At 35.1% G+C, this 22482-nt stretch overlaps 1 protein-coding gene across 1 annotated transcript in view; it reads left to right on the top strand.

Annotated features, from left to right (window-relative positions):
- CLTC (clathrin heavy chain) overlaps positions 1–22482 on the top strand; it is a 66623-nt gene that overhangs the window by 23037 nt on the left and 21104 nt on the right. The window contains 13 exon segments of the mRNA XM_038547956.1: positions 1471–1678; positions 4469–4737; positions 5298–5459; positions 8561–8674; positions 9088–9261; positions 13007–13204; positions 13919–14119; positions 16606–16758; positions 17355–17477; positions 18311–18448; positions 18653–18817; positions 18962–19142; positions 20902–21065. Of these exon segments, the coding sequence (XP_038403884.1) occupies positions 1471–1678; positions 4469–4737; positions 5298–5459; positions 8561–8674; positions 9088–9261; positions 13007–13204; positions 13919–14119; positions 16606–16758; positions 17355–17477; positions 18311–18448; positions 18653–18817; positions 18962–19142; positions 20902–21065 (2250 nt within the window).

Consider the following 22482-nt stretch of genomic DNA (forward strand, 5'->3'; position numbering starts at 1 on the left):
ACACATAACTGGTTGTGCTTGCAGTCATTGAGGTATAAGAGGAAAATTAAAGTGCAGTCTTTTTATGTTGTATTTTATTCAGATCCTGGCCTGATTATAATTAAGTCCTATTAGCAGAATTTGACAGAAAGAATTTAGATAAAATACAATGAACTTTACAGAGCCAGTCCATAAGAGAGTAGTGAATGGTGGTTTCTGGGGAAGGGAATTTGGATATCTAGGGGACTTGGGCAGAAGGAAGACTTATTTTTTTTTTATTGTTGTGTTTTTCCTGTGCTTTTTCATTTTTGTTTGTGTTTTGTTCCATGTGAACTTATAATCCATTAGAGAAAAGAAAAATATTGGCCAAGGCTAATAAAACCTTCAAGTAACTTTTTAGTGGGACTGTTAGTAGCTGTTACACTACATTTAGTCACCCAGAATATTGATGACCCACTCTGGTAGAGACCTTCTTTTAGCAAGTGCCTTTTGATCTTACACACTTAACTGGTTTTCAAGGATCTACTATCTTTAGATCCTCTGTATTTCTTTAGCAAACACTTCAATATCTTCTGAGTATTCAAAGCAAATCTGATTCCATTATTTTCCTTGTTAAAACCCTTAAGTAGCTTCCTTTTGCTTATTGAAGACATTCAGGATTCTTATGGGATACATTTAGCTCATCATTCTGGCCCTTGATTGTCTTTAAAACCTTAATTCTTTACTCTGCAAGCCTTTCATAGTCTGTAACTTCCCGTGTTACAGAAGTACTTGCATTTCCCTGAGCAGACTGACTACCCTTTCACATCTCTGGGCCCTAGTATTTGTTCTTCCTTCTGTTGAGTATTCTCCTGTCTGTCTCCCTTGAACACATTCCCTTAGCTGTGGGCCTTTTTTTTGACAAGCTCCCTCTTACATTTCTTTGTTTTGGCTTTTTTTTTTTCCCCCAAAGCATTGCTAATTGTTACTTGTCTGTCTGCTTTTGTTAGTATGAATTCCTTTAGATAAGAACTCTGAAATTTTAAATATCTTTTTATGGTGAACTTAATTTTCAGATTCCTACAGTCCAGTGCATGTGAACAAGTGACTGCTAAATATTAAAGGGGGTAAGGGAAGACAGATCTTAAACAAAGAAACATTGATGACCTCAAATCCCCTGATCACAAAGACTAGCTCTTAGGTGTAGCACTTTCCTTTGCTCTTTTATGTATTTGTTCCATCTCTTAGTTTTAACTCTGGAGTTATACATCTCTAATTAGAACTACAAGGTTATAACAAAATAATTGAATGCCATATTTGTTAGGAGAACAAACAGTCCATCATTTGGCTATCCAAGTGCCTTATTTGAATGGATGTATTGGAGTTGGCACTGTTGACGTTAAAGCATTAATGGTTAAATGAAGATTTGTAATGATGACAATACACGAATATATCAAGTCTTTCTGATTCACTTTGTAACATGATTTATTATGTTTTTGTTTTTCCCCCCAGCTCCAGAACCTGGGTATAAACCCAGCAAACATTGGCTTCAGTACCCTAACTATGGAGTCAGACAAATTCATCTGCATTAGAGAGAAAGTAGGAGAGCAGGCCCAGGTGGTAATCATTGATATGAATGACCCAAGTAATCCAATTCGAAGACCAATTTCAGCAGACAGCGCCATCATGAATCCAGCTAGCAAAGTAATTGCATTGAAAGGTATAAAAGATTGTGGGGATTTGTTTCTTTCTTTTTATCTTCCTATGCATAATTTATTCAAATACAGTTGATTAGGATTTACTTTTCTTAGTATATTGATTAAATTTGGTTAAGTCTGCAAAGTTAAAGCTATTACTAAATTTGATTTTAACTACTTTCATGACTTGGCATGTTTCTGTGAAATGTTTTATTTTCTACTCAGCAAAGACTATTTGGAAAAAATTTAAGTTTTAGATTGAATGAATTTAAATTTTATACCTCCAGTGTAATAAGATCATGCTAGAAATATAACTCCATATGCAGAAGATAAGAAATTAGGGATTCATATTCTGGAATAAAATGCTTTAATAGCACTGAAACATTGCAGAATTTTGTTATGAAGATAAACTTAACCATTTATGCCGTTCCTTTTTTATACTTCAGGTGTGTGTTTCTGTTAGATTATCAAGTTCTACAAATGTCTTGAATTGGGTGCTTGGCTGGCTCAGGCAGTAGAGCATGAGAGCATGACTCTTGATTTCAGGGTCATGAGTTCAAGCCCCACGTTGTTGGGTGTGGAGCCTACTTGTAAAAAACATGTATTAAATTAACACTGATTGTTAGAAGTGTGTATATACATGGATGGATATTAAAGCTTTGGAATCAAGGGTGTTAGACTTTATTCAGACTGGCTTTTTGGTTCTCACAGTAGGGAATGCATAACCTACCAGTCTAAGCAGTTCAATGAAACTCCTATTGTCTGGGAGCCTATTTTAATATTTTTCCTTTGAAGTATACAGTGAGGATATAATTGCTCCTTTAAAACAAAAGTTTGTGAGAAGACTAAATGATAAGCTGGCTGACTGTAAAAGAGGCATTTAATTGTCTATGTTTTGCTTTGTTGTTTCTTTTCTTGGTAGTAAGAGGAGTTCAGATTCCTAGTAATTTCTTCATAGATTTGTGGATGAGTAGTCAAAGGCGCTGAGGGTTTTAAACAGATTTTTTTTCTTCAAATGATTTAAACTTTGTGTTTAGTAGTGATACTGGTTGGATATTAAATGCAGGGTTGGAGGCAAGCATATTCAAATAACTGTGTCACCTTTACATATCCAAGATAGAGTTGTTGATCTCATCTTAAGGAAAGATGGTCCAGCTTTCACCTAGGACCACACGTTTTATGGCAGCAAGCTTCTTGCTTCTATTAAACAATACATATATTATACTTGAAAGTATTAGCTCCCTTCAGCCTCCTTAAAGAATTTAAATTCAACTGCTTAGCAGCTCTTACACCTCTCTATTAAGAGGCCATCGTTTTAATTTTCTCACAATTCTTTTCTATTTTTAATGTTATTGTTATCTTATCACATTTCTTAATGCTTTCTTATGTGTGCAGATGGTGAGTTATCTCAAATTAGATTGTATCAGTTATTGTCCTGTTATATAAAAAGAATAAATTGAAAAGATTATCAGAGCATTGTAATAATAGCATTCTAGATTTATGCCTATATGTCTATATTAGAGTTAAGCTGTCATCCTGCCCTTGCCCTCCTTTCCAAATCACCCTACATACGTATACTCCAACCCTTTTTGTGTGAAAATAAATAAAAGCCTATTAACTAGAGGCTGGGAAAGGCAGCAAAGGAAATTAAGACATTCCCAAATACTGCTTCCCTCTGAAGACAATTGTAAACCCTTTGCTTCTTTTTATAAACAGGACTATAACTCTAACAATTGTTCAAGTCTGGTTGTGGTTTACATATTGTGTGGGATGGGAATAGCATTCTTTGTTTTATGGAAGAAATATTTTACACATATGGTAAGAAGGGTAATGGTACAAAGCTGTTTGTTTTGTGTCCCATCCTGCCCCCCCCCCCCACCCCTGCCCACTATCTTTATAAGTTTTGTTTTTCAAGAGCCAGATTCTCTGTGGCTCAGGAATAGAGTTTTCCTTAGTGTTGAAGGACTAATCTGTATTAGTCTAGTGACAGCTGTGGGCTTTGACCTCTATTAATATAGACCAAATCACTTTTCAGACTGATGATTTTCAAATTACAAGTATAAGCCTTTGCATCTGACTTGGTAAACTCTTAACACTCAAGGCAAATTTCATTCTTCTTTTACTGTTTGCTGTCTTATTTGGATGAAGCCCAAACTTTGTTCATATCTCTAGTATATTAACAGCATCTGAAACTGTTCTCCTTTGTCTCCTTTTTTCCCCAGCACCTCTACCTTTCCCTTTGTATCTTAAACCAGTGAAATGTAGCATGCATTTCTTCTCTTATGTGCTTAATACAAGGCAGAGTTGAAGTAGATCCTCCTCCAAAAAGGCAGTTTCCACAAGATTTGGTGGATGGGGAATGACTGCCTTTTAAAAAGTAGATGTTTCCCCATGTGCTTGTATCAGATTTGTTTTGTTCTGTATTACCTACAACTAATTTAGTTCGTGCATAAAGTAAACATTCTAATTATAAGCATGAAGGCTACAACCTTGTTTTCCATCACTATTAAGTCTTTAGATTCATTTTTAGTTGGGATTTAGAATTCTATAGAAATGATACTATTTAAAATGTCTTTAGTAGAGGTATTACAGTTTTTGCTTCAGCTGTAGATATAGATTTTTGGCTTAGTCTCAGCTATCTCTTCAAAGGTTGCTGCTCTATCAGTATGACTTCTGTAGTTGGTTATTAGTCTCCTGATAGAACCATTTTGTTTTGAAGTTACAGATCTTGTTACAGAGATAGTCTAGCTAGATAAAAATTTATCCTGAACTTTGCTTTCTTTATGATTCATAATTCTTAATTTTGTTTTTAGCTGGGAAAACTCTTCAGATATTTAACATTGAAATGAAAAGTAAAATGAAGGCCCATACCATGACTGATGATGTCACCTTCTGGAAATGGATCTCTTTGAATACGGTTGCTCTTGTTACGGATAATGCAGTTTATCACTGGAGTATGGAAGGAGAATCTCAGCCAGTGAAAATGTTTGATCGCCATTCTAGCCTCGCAGGGTGCCAGATTATCAACTATCGTACAGATGCAAAGCAAAAGTGGTTACTTCTGACTGGCATATCTGCACAGGTAATGTTTTTTTATAGTTTTTCTTTTTTAAGAAATAAAGATTGTTAGCTTAATGGCTTTATACTGACATACATTCTCAAAGTACTCTTACCAAGTGAGATTTTTTTTCAAGATAGTGTAAAGAGATGGTTGTATTTGAGGCACACTTTAAATATTCATATTAAGCTTTAATAAGATAATGTTGGGGCCAAATTTTAAATTAAGAGGTATTAAATCTAGGGATGCCTGAGTGGCTCAGTGGTTGAGCGTCTGCCTCCGGCTCCAGGCGTGATCTCGGGATCTGGGATAAAGTCCCATATCAGGTTTCTTGCAGGGAGCCTGCTTCTCCCTCTGCCTATGTCTCTGCCTCTCTCTCTCTGTGTCTCTCATGAATAAATAAAGTATTTTAAGAAGTTAAAAAAAAAAAAGGTATTAAATTTATATTGAGAGACTAAATTTACAAAGAATTCTAAATCCTGCCAAAGGTGATATGAAGCATTTTAATTATTTTACTGGTTAATGAATCTGGGAGTTATTGATTCATTGGGTCCCCAAAATTTATTCTCTTTGATCCTTTGTAGCAAAATCGTGTGGTGGGAGCTATGCAGTTATATTCTGTAGATAGGAAAGTGTCTCAGCCCATTGAAGGACATGCGGCTAGCTTTGCCCAGTTTAAGATGGAAGGAAATGCAGAAGAATCAACGTTATTTTGTTTTGCAGTACGGGGTCAAGCTGGAGGGAAGGTAAGTCTTGGCTTTGGAAATTATTATGTACTGAGAACTTGTCTTTGTTTCTTTACTAATTAGTCCTCTGATTTCAAAATAGTCTTCTCCTTTCATTGTTAATTTGTTTTTAATATTCAGATTTGTGGTGACTTAGTTTGTTTAAATTTTGCTTCTAGTGCTACGTACCTAAAATAAATAATGTTTTCTTATGATACGTGTTTAAAATGAATAATGTTCTTTAACAACTTTTTTACATCACCTGTTTATGATTAACACTTTATTTTGATTGCCTTAACCAAAGGCCTTAATCTGATGGTTTTCAGCTTTACTGTGTATGAGAATCATTAGGGTTGCTACAGTGTACATTTGTTTGCCTTATATCTAGAGAGTCTGACTCAGTAAGTGGAGCCAATAATATATTTTAAATGCTCCAGGTGACTAGATTGATGTGGACCACAATTTGAATAATATGGTCTTAAGTCGGCTTCTCAACCCTGACTATACATTGGAACCACCTGGACAAATTGAAGTACTTATATGTTGGGGTTCTTAATTACAATAGTTACAATTAAAATAATTACAAAATGCAAGGCCTGGTTGATTAGAATATAAAAAGTTTAGCAAAAAGATAATAGGTAGTTTATAATTAGCTAGGAAGGTTAAAGACTAAGGTTGGATAAAAAATGAAGAGGAATAAAGGAGAATGGGCAGCAGCCACGTTCCTAGCAAAAGACCTGACACAGAACTCTGAGGATTCAGGTGCTACTATGATTTTATTGCTGGATGCCAGTTAGTACTGCTGGCCTGGAAACTCCGTTTAGCTGCTGTTGTAGCTATCAGAGTATAATCTCTGAAGTCTTCCATAACTAGTTAAAAAAATTAACAAAACTGATGAATCACTAGCCTCTACCTCTGAAATTAATACATTCATTAAATGTTAATTAATTGAATTTAAATTTTTAAAAAATATGTTTATTCAAACTGAAGGTTGCTAGGGAGGATGGGGGATTGGGGTAACTGGGTGATGGATGTTAAAATGGGCACGGGAGGTAATGAACACTGGGTGTTCTAAGACTGATGGATGAATCATTGAATTCTACCTCTGAAACTAATCACTATATGTTAATTGAATATAGATCTAAATATATATAAAATAAAGATTTAAATATAGATTTATAAAAAATAAGCTCAGAAAAAAAAGAGATAAGATAGAGATTGCTTGAAACCTATAGCTTCTTAGCAGAGAGAGAACATATGCACAGAAAGTTACAATTCTGCCGAAAACTTCAGAATAAGAATCCCTGAACTGAGGAATGAGCCATTCAACCTTTCAATATGATAAAGATAGAAAGCATTGGTATTTAGTCTACGGTCATGCCACCTTGAACGTGCCTGATTTCCTCTGATCCTGGAAGCTTAGCAGGGTCAGTCCTGCTTAGTACTTGGATGGGAGAAAACATTGATATTTTGGTCTGAATTTAACAAAAAGACACATAAGTTTTAGAAATCAGATCTTATCCTTAAGACCTAAAGCTGAGGGACGCCTGGGTGACTCAGTGGTTGAGTATATGCCTTCAGCTCAGGGCGTGATCCTGGGGTCCCAGGATCGAGTCCCACATTGGGCTCACCATGGGGAACCTGCTTCTGTCTCTGCTCTCTCTGTCTCTCATAAATAAATAAAATCTTTTTTTTTAAATCCTAAAGGTGACATACCTTTTGAAAAATCTTACTGAGAAAAAACTTTTAATATCATTTTTATAGCATCTGAAGACCTGTTTCTAGGTTCTTGAGCCTATTTGATACATTGTGCTATATATCTTTTGTAATCTGCCATGGCTTTTAGAAGACAGCTATGTTCTCTGCTGTAGTGTGTCATGGCTTTTGAAGGAAGACAATTCTTAAGTATGGGTAGTTATCCTAATTAAGGATGAGACCCAGAGGTTTCTTATAGTACATATCTTGGAAACCATGTTGTTTTTTTGAGTTCATTCCTGACATGACTAAGCTAAAATACATAATGCTCCCTTATTGAGACTATTTAGTTTCTTTTGCTTGGCTGATGTGCAGCATCAGATATTTTAAACCAGAATGTTCTCATCCATGACATATATGTGATTAGAGAGACAACTTAGGTGTACACTTTCAATATCTGTGTTAGAGTATAGACAGAGAAGAATTTAACAAATTAGAATTCTGTTTGTAAGAAGTAAATTATAATTGAAAGCCATGAGAAAAGTACCTTCCTGGGTCATATATTACCATTATGTGCCCTTAATTTAAGGTAGATGAGGGTGATCCCTCTAGCAAATAACTTCTTAAAGTTTTTAGGGCAGCCCAGGTGGCTCAGTGGTTTAGCGCTGCCTTCAGCCCCGGGCGTGATCCTGGAGTCCCAGGATCAAGTCCCACGTCGGGCTCCCTGCATGGAGCCTGCCTTCTCCCTCTGCCTATGTCTCTGCGTCTCTCCCTCCCTCCCTCTCTCTCTCTCATGAATAAATAAATAAAATTTAAAAATAAAGTTTTTATCTTGAAATAATACATATTCATAGGCAGCTACAAAGACCATACAGAGCAATCCCTGTGTTCTTTACCTAGTTTTTGGTTATATCTTACATAGCTATAGTGCAGTAGAAAAACTGGAACTTGACATTGGTACACTTGTATTATTCTATATCATTCTGCAGGAGTAGATTCATGATATATACTATTTCATCACTACAGATTTAGCCCTGCTACTCCTTATAGTCATACCTACTTGCCCCTGCTCTTCCCCAGTATCTCTAACTCCTGATTATCTCTAACTCCAAATTATTCTTCATCTGTATAATGGTCACTTCAAGAATGCTACATAGAACACCATAACATGTGACCCTTTGAGATTGGCTTTTTTTTTTTCCACTTAGCATAATGCCCGTGAGAATTTATTATTATTATTATTATTATTATTATTATTATTATTATTATTATTACTACTGGGGAGTATTCCATGGTATGGTTGTACTGTAGTTTAATACCTATTTTAGGACATTTGGGTTGTTCCCAATCTGAGGCTACAAATAAAGCTGCTGTGATGAACTGCTAAATGATACAGATTTGTACCAGGTTTACTTTCTTTTGTATAGTTACATATCATTGAAGTTGGCACACCACCTACAGGAAACCAGCCCTTTCCAAAGAAGGCAGTGGATGTTTTCTTTCCTCCAGAAGCACAAAATGACTTCCCTGTTGCAATGCAGGTATTTTAAGCAAACAAATGGACTTTTAAAATCTCTCCTCTTAACAAAATTAATCCCAAAATTATTACAGTCAATATAATTTAGTAGTGCTTAGAAAAATACCCTTTATTTAAGTGTAAAGTTTACTAGTGAAACTTTGTAAAGAAAATTCTTAATTTTCATGTAATACATAAACTCTGGGTTATCCTAAGTTCAAAATTATGTTTTCTCATTTATACATTTTATTCATACTCTATTTACTATAAGAGCTTGGAATAGTAAATGTGCTGTAAAAATGAGGAAACCATATATATTAACTTTTCATATAAGTTTGTTGTCAAAGTTCTAAAATTTATCCTCTCTAAAATGGAATTGGGTTAAATTTTAGCTTTATAGATTCATAATTTACTGAATTGTTGATTTTCTTCATACAGATCAGTGAAAAACATGATGTAGTATTCTTGATTACTAAGTATGGCTATATCCACCTCTATGATCTTGAGACTGGTACCTGTATCTACATGAACAGAATCAGTGGAGAAACAATCTTTGTTACTGCACCTCATGAAGCCACAGCTGGAATAATTGGAGTAAACAGAAAGGGACAAGTAAGGAAACCTTGAAACAAATTAAGCAATGAAATAACACTACTTTTTAACTTTACTTTTTTTCCCCCAAAGCAAATGATTTGGATGTCAGAAATAATATATACATAAAAATACAGAAGCATATGTTAAGAGTCTCTCATTGATTCTGTCTCAGAGAAGAAACTTTTGACATTAAAGCCACTTAAGATTTTGTTTATCTGTCTTCATTGTCAAAAGAATCTACTCTCAGGGTGCCTGGGTTGCTCATTCCATTAAGTGTCTAGATCATGATTTCAGCTCAGGTCTATCTCATGTGTTAGGGGATCCAGGGATCAAGTAGAGCTCTGCACTCAGCAGGGGCAGGGTGGGGAGGGGGGAGTTGCGTGGGAATTCTGCTTGAAGAGTCTGTTCCTCTGCACCTCAAATAAATAAATCTTAAAAAAGAAAGAAAGGACTCTCCATGCAAAGAAACAAGGGTCACATTTGACAGATGTTTTACTTTTGTTTAATACAGGTTTTTTTCTTCCTGTGATTGCTAAGACAGATGATCAACTACTGGGGAAAGAATTCTTTCTACATCTCTTTTTCTAATTCGTTAATTATTATTAAATATTTAATGTTAGAAAGTGATATGTTACAGTAGGTGTTCCGGGGTACCTGGAAAGCTTATCCAATTAGATAGGGAAATATTAGCTATTCTGAAATTGTCACAAGTGATCCTTTTTCTGTTTTCTTAGTATTTTAGTGTAATCAAAAATATCCCATCAGGAGGTATCTATTTTCTTAAAATGATTAAAATTTCAAGGAATACTGTTACTGTTTGTTTTTGCCTTTTGCTAGTTTTACTTTAAATTAGTATTTTTCCTAGATAGTAAGCAAAGGAAGTAAATAGGGTTTTTTCTCTTTTGTTCTACTAATTTTTGGAAAATGTTATGTATGTAAAGAGGCAAATACTATAGAGAAAGGGAGTCTTTCCTATCCATTTCCTATCTTATCTCCACACCTGGTTAGGTGCTTCTGCTTTATGCCCCTAGAACTTAGGTAGCCCTCCTCATTTACATCTATCACAGTGAATTAAAATTGCTTGTTTATCTGCTTCCAACACTATTCCTATTCTTCATTAGGAAAGGGGCTTTTCTTTGTTTAAAGGTATTTCTATACCAGTCAGTGTCTTGGCACTAAAACAACTCTAAAAATTCATTAGCTTTCATTTATTTAGTTGTTTGGATCTCTCTCTTGGAAAAATCAAGAATGAATTGGCCTTTTGGTGAACTAGGTTAGTGATAATTTAATAATCATGAAGTTATTAAGCCAAAGACCTTATTTCTGCTGCTGTGCTGATGTTTTTAAGATAATAATACTTAAAATATCTGGAAAAATTTCGCCATATATATTGGCTATTCATAACTGATTCTGTAAATTTATTGATTATTCTCCTTCCCAACAAATTTTCTGTTCCAATTGCTTGGAGTAGGGGTTTGGGTGTTTATAGTGACCTTAGGCTTCAAGGCATTTCCTCTGGTCTCTGATCAAAGCCAATTCTTGTTGGACATATGCCCTGAGGGAATGAGTCTTCCTCAAGCTTAAAAGCTACGAAGAGAACATTATTGTCAATATCTAGATTAAATTCCGAACTTGGCAGAACTGAGTATGTTAGAAGGTAGGGGAACCTTCTCTGTCTCTTGTACATACTAAGTACTGGTTGCAAGAAATTTGTTAGAACAGTCTAAAATAGGATAAAGATGAAACTGTGGATTTGGTGTTTGGGGAAGGAAAAGGTGTGTAGCATTCAGTAAGAAGCTTCAGACATTGTAGTTGGAACTGGATTTGTTCATCTTTCTTTTCCTGGGTGCTAAGCACTACCTTAAGAATGAGGGTCTGAGGGGCAGCCCCAGTGGCTCAGCGGTTTAGCGTCGCCTTCAGTCCAGGGCCTGATCCTGGAGTCCCAGGATGGAGTCCCACGTTGGGCTCCCTGCAGGGAGCCTGCTTCTCCCTCTGCCTGTGTCTCTGCCTCTCTCTCTCTCTCTCTGTCTCTCATGAATAAAAAAAAAAAAAAAAAAAAAGAATGAGGGTCTGGAATGCAAATGACTTAAAGAAAGAAAGTACTTCCTTCCTTTAAGTCTTAATTTGTAGTAGAATGACATGAAGCAATACAGGATAGCCTAAGCTTTGGGGATAAGGGTCTGACCTACATGTGAGAACATTTGGAAGTTAAAATGTCCTCATTTTTCTCAAAAGGAAGAATAGAACAGACAGGGTACACCATTACGTATCTATTTGGTTGTTGAATTCTCAGGTTGTATTTTGATTCTTGTTAGTCCTGGGACAGAAATTGCCCATTTTCATTTATTTAACAATACCAAGCACTTATTTCAGGCAAAACACTGTCTGGTGCTAATAAATACAACTAAGGAAAGATATGTCCCTGTCCTTATGTAATAGTGGCTGAGAAATATGAGAAATTTTAGAATAAGAAATGCTATTAGGATAATATTAGTAGTTTATAAGCTGAGGTGTATAACAGCTCTGGTGATGGGGAGAGGAATGGATATGTAGATAGTGAAGTGAAGGCTCCCTTTCTCATGTCAGGTGATAGTTTAAGTTTTAGACAAGTAAGTAAGGCAGCACTCCGTGACTGACTTTTTAGGAGCACTAAGGGTGAGTAACTCTCTTCCAAATGGAAGCAGTTAGAAATGCTTTTACTGATGCTATGTTTATTAAGCACCTACTGCATACCTTGCATTATATTAGATGCATGAGGATTCAGTGATCCCTCCCCTCTTTGAGTATATAACCTGGCCTCTTGCAGTATAAATGTAATTAAAGAAAATTACTGAAAATCTTTGTTTAAAAAAATTCCTAGACTTAAACTAAAAGGAATATATCTTAAACTTCTTACAGCTGAGCCCTAGATGTCATTTAAATTGCAAAGCTTTTTCATATTCCTGTAGGTTATCCAGATTGTCTCCTAAGAATCAATAAACCATATGGAGAGTTGCCTTTCAGAGCTCAACTAAATGAGAGTCTTAATCTTTGATATTAACCATGTTAAGAATGAATGGGTGATAGCAAAGCAATTAGTTTGGACAATATGAAGATAGTATGAAGTAGGGAGTTTTTTATATCACAGAATGGCCATATTTTAGGAATCCCCAAATGGCTTAGTCGTCTTTCTCTTGGCCTCTTTTTGTTTTTGTTTTTGTTTTGTTCGGTTTGTTTTTTTGTTTTTGAGAGAGAGCGCACATGCATGTGTGCAGGAGCAGAGGAGGGGAAGAAAATTCTCAAGCAGGGTCCATACTTCATCATGGAACCGATATGGGGCTTGATCCCATGACCCTGAGATTATGACCTGAGTTGAAATCAAGAGTCAGATGCTTAACTGACTGAGCTACCCAGGTACCCCTAAATATTTTTTTTTTAATTTTTAATGGCGGGATCCCTGGGTGGTGCAGCGGTTTGGCGCCTGCCTTTGGCCCAGGGCGCGATCCTGTAGACCCGGGATCGAATCCCACGTCGGGTTCCCGGTGCATGGAGCCTGCTTCTCCCTCTGCCTGTGTCTCTGCCCCTCTCTCTCTCTCTCTCTCTCTCTCTCTCTCTGTGACTATCATAAATAAATAAAAATTTAAAAATTTTTAATGGCAGCAAGAATGCAGTTGTTGTAATTTCATTACCTTTATGACTCAGTAGTAAACAGCTCTAAACAGATTTGGTATCACTGATATCCAAATGAATACATTGCAGCTATTCATTAATCTTTAAATTGCAGGTTCTGTCAGTATGTGTGGAAGAAGAAAACATAATTCCTTATATCACCAATGTCCTACAAAATCCTGATTTGGCTTTGAGAATGGCTGTACGTAACAACTTAGCTGGTGCTGAAGAACTCTTTGCCCGGAAATTTAATGCTCTTTTTGCCCAGGGGAATTACTCAGAGGCAGCAAAGGTGGCTGCTAATGCACCAAAGGTAAATAGTTACGGAAATGAAGTTGCCATGATTGGATTAATGTTAATATATTCTATTTATAATAATAATAGAAGTGGAACCAGCTTTCTATAGAGAAACTAACCCTTTTTAGGTTGCACTTTCCTCTAGTAGTATATGCTACTTGTCAGTGCCTCTAGAGTTGCTTAGCTTTTTAAAAGTCAATGTCAGAAGATTATGTAGATCTAGCAAACTAATTTACATAGATGTAATGTTCAGTTATAACACCATTAGCCTTCATCAATGATAGCCACAGATTTTATTTCTAAACTTGAAAAGTAAATAGATCCTGTTTAGTTTATGATAAGATTTATCTGAAATTTCACTGTATTCTCATCATCTTAGTATGTTGGACTGAATTAACACCCTACACACTAATCAGTATCATGAAGTTTGTACTTAACGTGAAACTGGAACAATAGTTAGCCATAATTACTTTACGCTTATGCTGTTCTCTTAAACATTGGCATTGTGATTGGATTGGTATATTTCTGATTCTGAATTATTCTCATAACCTTGAACCAGAGTTGTGACAGACATTAACTGAATCTTTGCTATTCAGTGTGTGAAGATTTGAAATTTGTTATATTGGTAGAAGAAATCCTGCTTTCAAGATTGACCAAGAGATCCTTGGAGTTATTAATGTGATGTTAGATTACCTTTGAAAGGAATCTTTAACATTCCTCTTTCTTAAAGGGAATCCTTCGTACTCCAGACACTATCCGTCGGTTCCAGAGTGTCCCAGCCCAGCCAGGTCAAACTTCTCCTCTACTTCAGTACTTTGGAATCCTCTTGGATCAAGGTCAGCTAAACAAATATGAATCCTTGGAACTATGTAGGCCTGTACTTCAGCAAGGGCGGAAACAGCTTTTGGAGAAATGGTTAAAAGAAGATAAGGTATATTAACTACGTTAACATACTTTTGCTTTGATTGTATTTAAATACGATGGTAGCAAGGTAGAAACATCTAGGCTGCCCCAAAATGTCCATTATTTACTGCTTATAGGAATAGAATAAGGGCAGACCTTGTATGAGATGCATTTAACTCACTACCTCTTTAAAATGTATTTTTTATGGCATGTTGAGATAGGGTATCTTTGTTCAGTTTTTTTAAGTGGAATCCAGGATTTTTGCTTGGTGCTTAAAATTACTAACCTGGAAGCAAATTGCTATCCTTTTGCTTTAGAAAAAGTTTAGTATGAGAAGCTTACTTCAGTATATATTCATATTTGTTAACATCTATAATACTTATTTCTACATAGGAATATATTTTTGTATCTCACATCCCACATTTGATATGCACAGTAGCTTCAACCATACAAACACCACATCTTTTAGAACTTACCAAGTATGATGAAAATGGTAATTGCTACTAATAACTGTGTTTTTTTTTTTTTTTAAAGATTTTATTTATTTATTAATGAGAGGCAGACACACACACACACACAGAGGCAGAGGCAGAAGCAGGCTCCATGCAGGGAAGCTAACATGGGACTCGATCCTGGGTCTCCAGGGATCAGGCCCTGGGCTGAAGGCAGTGCTAAACTGCTGAGCCACCTGGGCTGCCCATGTGTTTGGATGTGCAAGGGAAACATAAAATGTTGGATCATTGATAAGATACAAGACATCAGGATTGCCTAATTAGCACTGTTAGAGATTCCCAAAGTGATTTCACAGAATGTTAATTAGCATTACATGGAAAAATATTTAACTAATTTCTTGAAATTTACTTAAATTGTACTCTTAAAATCTGTTCTTAACCAGTTTTCTTTACTGTAAAGTTTCCTTATGCTTTATGTTTGCCCAGTGATTTCTTTTTACACAGAGCATCCAATAGTACTTAAAGCACATTATGGAAAATGTTGCTTATTTGTAAGGCAGCTAGCAAGTTTAAACAATTCCTTGGTGGCATTATTCCTTTCATACCAACGTAGAAAGCCTTTTTCTACAAAGTGACAATGCTGAATTACCCTATCTTCTGTCACTGTCAAGTGAGTTGGTACTGTTCAAAATAACTCTGAGTAGTGAATAACTTTTAATGTTATTACACCTTTCAGCTTTAGCATATATTGGTAATATTTTTACATTACTAATTCTAAGCCCTTGTTCCCTTTTTTTTTTTTTTTTTTAAGTCCTTGTTTCTTGACCAGCTTCTGGTAATCTTATAGGATACTGGAGAATAGTGCTTCAGAGTTGGAGTAGTGGACAGGAGTCTGCTGAAGAGTAGTTGCTAGCCACACTAGCGAGTATTTGAAGTCTGTCCTGAATGTTTAAGGGAGGATCGGAACAGCCAAAGTAACTGAGTTGACCCATATAGCTGTGTGAAAGCTTTTTGGATATCAGTACCTTTCTTGTAAATGGTCATATGATTTATTTATGGTGAAAGGGACACTGGTCAACTCTAAATTAGTGTATTCAGTTAAGAGGTATAGACTCTGAGGCTGCCCTGGTGGCTCAGCGGTTTAGCACCGCCTTCAGTCCAGGGCCTGATCCTGGAGTCCCAGGATGGAGTCCCACGTCAGGTTCCCTGCATGGAGCCTGCTTCTCCCTCTGCCTGTGTGTTTCTGCTTCTCTCTCTCTCTCTCTCTCTCTCTCTCTCTCTCTCTGTCTCTCATGAATAAATAAATAAAATATTAAAAAAAAAAAAAGGTATAGACTCTGGTAGAACTTTTTTACTTGTCGGTGATAAACGCTATCCTTTGACATAACCAATAAAAGTAGAAAATCAAAACTCTTAGAGAAACTGTTTTCCTCATTGGGCAGCTAACTCAGGTTAAATAGTGCAGAGGAGAGGGTATCTGTGTACCACCTAAAAATTCTAAAGTTTTTATCTCTGACCTCATAAAGTTAGTATGTTCTGCTTTGCAACCTTAGATCCAAAATTCAAAATAATAATGATCTTAGATCCTATAGACATACAAATTATGCCTTAATATTAGGAAGGGCCCTTAGGGTAAGCCTCATCTGGCTCCTAAAATATTAAATTTTCATTTGATAACATTACATTAAAAGTTTGATTCTTTTTTAAAAATTGGGACCATGCAGATCTGATTATCTGAATATTCATAATAGATAGAAGTACAGGATTCTGCTTTTTAAGTACCTACTTTCTTAACAAAGTAGTTGGTTATATCTATAAGTATGAAGTCTTAGTGAGCTTTTTATCCTTAAGTAGGATGTGTGAAGAATTCTACTGAGACAGTGCTTTGAATACAAGATCAAGAGTCTTTACTAACCACAATGCTTGCATATTTATAATATATTCTGGGACAATTGAGTAAGTGCCTGTCATAATAGCTAATATGTATAGTGGAAGTAATATCAATGACTCATTTATAAAATAGCTCATGGATCACTAAACAATCTCTTTTTCCTTTGGACAGCTGGAATGTTCTGAAGAACTGGGTGACCTTGTGAAATCTGTGGACCCTACATTGGCACTTAGTGTATACCTGCGGGCTAATGTCCCAAATAAAGTCATTCAGTGTTTTGCAGAAACAGGTCAAGTCCAGAAGATTGTTTTATATGCTAAAAAAGTGAGTTCAGTGAAACAGATTCTTAATATAAATAAATTCATGAAAGCATTGAAATATTAGCCTATAGGAATGGTCAGTGACTTTAATAGTGGATTTCTTTAAATTTTGAATTACTTGAAAAAGTATAAAAACTCTGTTTTAGCTCCACATATAGAATTACACTAATTAAAAAATGATACTCTGGGGCTCCTGACTGGCTCAGTTGGTAGGCATATGAGACTCTTAATCTCAGGGTCGAGTTTGAGCCCACAGTGGGTACAGATATTGTCTTAAAAAAACTGTTTAAAAAAAAATGGAGACATTCTTACTTGCCTTCTCAGAATTTAAGATGTCAGGGGCCTGTTTAACCTGTTAGAACAAACTTTGAAATTCATTGGAACTAAGTAAGTCATTTATAAAAACTTACAGCTCTCCATTCAAATATGTTATCACCAAAGTGTCTATTTGCCTATTATGAGTCAAACATGTTAAGTTAAAACTGAATTTGTACTTGCACCAGTAGTTCTATATTAGAAAAATTCTGTTGTAGAAAAAGCCTTTAAATGATATAAAAATGAAATTTTACAGCAGCATTACAAATTTTTGTCTATTTGTAGGTTGGATATACTCCAGACTGGATATTTCTGCTGAGAAATGTCATGCGTATCAGTCCAGATCAAGGACAGCAGTTTGCCCAAATGTTAGTTCAAGATGAAGAACCTCTTGCTGATATCACACAGGTAAAGGCAACTTCTGTAGAAGTTGATTTAAAAAGTGAATGAGGGGGATCTGAATTTAAACAGCTTTGGAGAAGGGGCACTGTGGTGGTTCAGTGGTTGAGCATCTGTCTTTGGCTCAGTTCATGATCCCAGGGTTCTCGGATTGAGTCCTGAGTCAGGCTCCCCAGAGGGCGCCTGCTTCTCCCTCTGTGTCTCTGCCTCTCTCTGTCTCATGAATAAATAAATAAAATCTTTAGAAATAAATAATAAACAGCTTTGAAGAAGAATGGGTTAATTTTTTAATTTGTAGAAGTTAGAGCTATGTCTGTCTGCATAGATAAACCTCAAGTAGCTTATTAAACAGAAAACAAGTTGCAGAGGAATGAACAGGAAGGTACCACATATATACAGTTTTAAAACATGCAAAACACTCTCTTATTTAGAGATATATATGTATTAAAAATGAACAAAATATAGGAATAATAAAACAAGGATGGTTGCTGCCATTGGATTAGGGAAGAGATGGATATTGGGAGTGGAACTCAGACTCCTTCATATTTTGTATCTTTTAAATAGTTCATCAAAATTTTAAAGCCATTGTTTTGATTGTATTCTGCTATTATATATAATATCTTGATTTTTTTTTTTTTTTTTTACCACAACTAAAAGCTGTAGAGGACAAAAATTTATTCTTAAATTATGAAGTTTTAAATGATATTTAAATCTGGGATTCAGTCTGGCAATTTTTTATATAAAGAGATACCTAATTTCCTTTCAGGTACAAATTGTCAATAGTATCATAAATCAAGTTTTAAATATCTTAAAACAATTTTCTTCAAATGCTTTTTTTCCAGATTGTTGATGTCTTTATGGAATACAATCTAATTCAGCAGTGTACTGCATTCTTGCTTGATGCCCTAAAGAATAATCGCCCATCTGAAGGTCCTTTACAGACACGATTGCTTGAGATGAACCTTATGCATGCACCTCAAGTAAGGTTTTCCTGCTTTTTAGGCATGTTTCCACTGTTATAGTAGTTATTGACAGCTTCTTAGATTAAGCTCTTGGAAGCTACTGAGATGCCTTTGTACTCTCTCCTTATTTATTCACAATTGAATCTTAATATGTAATCTGGATATAGAATTATTGATGTAAATGGGATATAAGATAAATTTGTCCTATTTGTGGTTTCTTAGGTTGCAGATGCTATTCTAGGGAATCAGATGTTTACGCATTATGACCGGGCTCATATCGCTCAGCTGTGTGAAAAGGCTGGTTTACTGCAGCGTGCATTAGAACACTTCACTGATTTATATGACATAAAGCGTGCGGTTGTTCACACTCATCTTCTTAACCCTGAGGTATTTTTAGTTTCTTACCTAAAAGATGGTGATATGATTGATTGGTATACTGAAAATGTAGGACTGAATAATAGTAATTTCATTCCAACAAGGTTCAATATTATTTCACATGTGTATTTATTTACCTGTTATTTTGTCCTCCAGTGGTTAGTGAATTACTTTGGGTCCTTATCAGTAGAAGACTCCCTAGAATGCCTCAGGGCCATGCTGTCTGCCAACATTCGTCAGAATCTGCAGATCTGTGTTCAGGTGGCTTCGAAGTATCATGAACAACTGTCAACTCAATCTCTAATTGAACTTTTTGAATCTTTCAAGAGTTTTGAAGGTAATTAAGAGTTTGAGTTGTTTTTAATTAGAGAGCCAAGAGAGATATTATTATGATCATGTACTGTTGGAAATTTTATCTTTCTACAAGCTTAATTTTATGGGACAGTTTGAGTTTTATTTAATAAATGTCAGCTCTTTTATGTCAGGTTCTTTTATCATAATTGAATAAAATGAAAATACTAATCAGGTATAATAAGATTTCACACTTAGACCATTCTGACTCTTAAAATGATAAATGTTTCTAGCCAAGAACATTTTGTGACTTGTCACTATACACTAGGTTTTCTCAGCCTTTGCACTATAGATAATTTGGGCTGGATAATTTGTTTTAGGGACAAGTTGTCACGTGCATGCAGGATATTTAGCAGCATCCCTGGCTTCTACCTGGCTTCTTTAGATGCCAGTAGCATCAGCTCCAACAGTTGCAACCACCAAAAGTGTCTCCAAACATTGCCAAATGTCTGTCTCCTGGGAAGAAAATCACCCCGTGTGAGAATCACTGATATACTGAATACTAACGTAATCACTATTGGGTAACTGTTAGGTTTAATAGCTAAACTTTGGTTTCTAGTTATCTTTTTTCCCTTCTTTTTGTCATTTTGGTCTAGTCAGAAAGAATAAGATTTCTACTACTTAAGTTTCTCGATTTCTGTATATTAACTACACACTAAATTGATTTTGTTCATTCAGGTTCTCTAGCCACGTGTAGATATATAAATTTAAAGTAATTAAAATTGAATACAATTAAAATTTTAGTTCTTCAGTCACAGTACCACACACATTTCAGGTGTTTAATAGCTGTGTACTGTTAGTAGCTACCATATTGGACATGCCGATATAGCACATGTTTTTATTGTTCTGTAAAGTTTTGTTGGACAGCACTGCATTAGTCTTTTCAAACCACTTTTGTAGTTTTGCTATTAATTGCATATAGGAAAAACCTGTTATAAAGGACTTCGTTTAAAATTTCTCATATATAGGGAGCACCTGGGCGGCTCAGTCTCTTAAGCATCTACCTTTGGCAGAGGTCATGATCCCAGGCTCCTGGATCAAGCCCTGAGTTGGGCTTCCTGCTCATAGTGGGAAGCCTGTTTCTCCTTTCCCTCCGATTGTGCTCTGTCTTGCTACCTCTCTCTTTCAAATAAATATAAGATACATATCTTATAAGATTTATTTATTTATCTGAAAGAGATAGCAAATAAATAAGTTTATTTATTTATTTTTAAAGATTTTATTTATTCATGAGAGACACAGAGACAGGCAGAGGGAAAAGCAAGCTCCCTATGGAGAACCTGATGTGGGACTTAATCCCAGGACCCTGGGATCACAACCTGAGCCAAAGGCAGATGCTGAACCACTGAGCCACCATGTGCCCCTAAATAAAATCTTTTTTTAAAATTCATTAAAATTTTTCATGGAATATGGTGTGGTTTTATTTAAAATTTCTCATATGGAACATGGTATGATTAGCTTTGGTATTAAGTAGTTGCCTCTTTCTCAACTACTAGAAAATATTGAATGATCTGTTTTGTAGAGATTACAGTGTATATTCATTTATTGAATTGGTTATTGGATTAATTAGTATTCTTATTAAGCTTTTTGAGCAACCAGTTTTTATTTGGGGCTATTCAATATAACATTTATTTTTAAATTGAGGTATAATCAACATACTATTTTTTTAATTGCTTAAATATTTTTCAGTTCTATCATTCTCAAAGGTGCACCTATACTTAATTTCAATTATTTGTCTCTTTAAGGTCTCTTTTATTTTCTGGGATCCATTGTTAACTTTAGTCAGGACCCAGATGTGCACTTTAAGTATATTCAGGCAGCTTGCAAGACTGGGCAGATCAAAGAAGTAGAAAGAATCTGCAGAGAAAGCAACTGCTATGATCCTGAGCGAGTCAAGAATTTTCTCAAGGTAAGTGGTTTTGAATAATGCACTTTCTGGCTGGAATGAAGATCAGCAGTTCTACGTCAGTATCATCATAGTTTTAAAATATTTGTTTTCCCTAAATGGAAAATTCTCAGCAAAATTGTGTGCTGAATTATTTCTTCCAAATTTAGCATTCTGTGGTTTCCTTTGAAATAAGGAAGGGAGTTGGTAAGTAATACTTAAGAAGGACCATCTCTTTAAAAGAAGAGAAAAATGGCACTATGTCGAAGAAATTTCCTTCCACTTGAATTTTTGAAGAAAAATTTTGAAATGTGGTTGGAGATTCTCAATGTCACTTTAGAATTTCAAGTATGCTCCCTTTGAAGATAAGAACAGTTTGTCCTCAGTGTCCTCTTTTATATACAGACGACTATCTAAAGGACTTAGATTTATCTCTCTCTCAAATTAGCTATTGTTTAGAAACTAAATATTAATTGTGTATAATTCATTAAACTGAAGGTACGATCTAACAAAAACCCCTCAGCTTTGCAATACTAGTTACAGAAAACTGCCTGTGTTGCAGTAAAGAGTAATGATTTAAAGATTTTTAGCTCTTCAAAACATACCTAAAGACAGTTAAATTAATGTTTACTTAACTTTAGCTTTATTCTCATACCTTCCAGTCACACTATGAGGAAAATAAAAGCTTTAAAATTGGCAGTTGTCGATAAAAATCAGGTAAACTATAGGATACTTAGAGAACCCCTTAAAGATATATATATTTTGCATTTAAATAATACACGAAATGATTCTAGGGATTGTATGTAAAGTTCTTAGTTTTTGTCTTTTTGGAAGAATTTTTACATTGACACTAAACCCAAAATGTTTATTTTGTAATTAAGTAGGAAAACCAGGCTTTTCCTATTCCTATACTGTTATTTTAGATAATCTATAGTTTTATTAACTGTTCTTTTGAAGAATTACTACTGGGTTCTAGATTAAATAGCTAAATAGAGGTTTTAATGTAATGAAGTAGTTAAAGTATAGAAGTTGCCTTATATTTTAGATTAAAAGATAAACTTTTCTCCATGGTATAGTTTATATAATACCTTGGCCATCACGAGTATTCTCAGTAGCCTAGATAGTATGATATGTTTGAACCCAAGTCTTTGTGGTATCAGAAAGCCCTCCAAATGAGAGAAAGATTTGATGCTCTATGCTTGACTAGAGTACCATGACTACAATTTAGTTCCTTCTTTGAGTATCGGTACTGTTTCCTTTTTAAAAAATACTACCAGATTCTTAGATTCCCTTTTCGTTGTTGTTAAACTCTTGACTGTTAAGCTTCAGTTGTCATTTCTTTAGAATTGCATTTGTATTTTTTAAGTGATTTATGTGTAAAGCAGGACTAAATGAACATCACAATTAAGTGAAAATAGTTATTGAGCTTCAAAAAAAAGAA

Source organism: Canis lupus, chromosome 9 (assembly GCF_011100685.1).
Source record: "Canis lupus familiaris isolate Mischka breed German Shepherd chromosome 9, alternate assembly UU_Cfam_GSD_1.0, whole genome shotgun sequence".
NCBI lineage: Eukaryota > Metazoa > Chordata > Mammalia > Carnivora > Canidae > Canis > Canis lupus.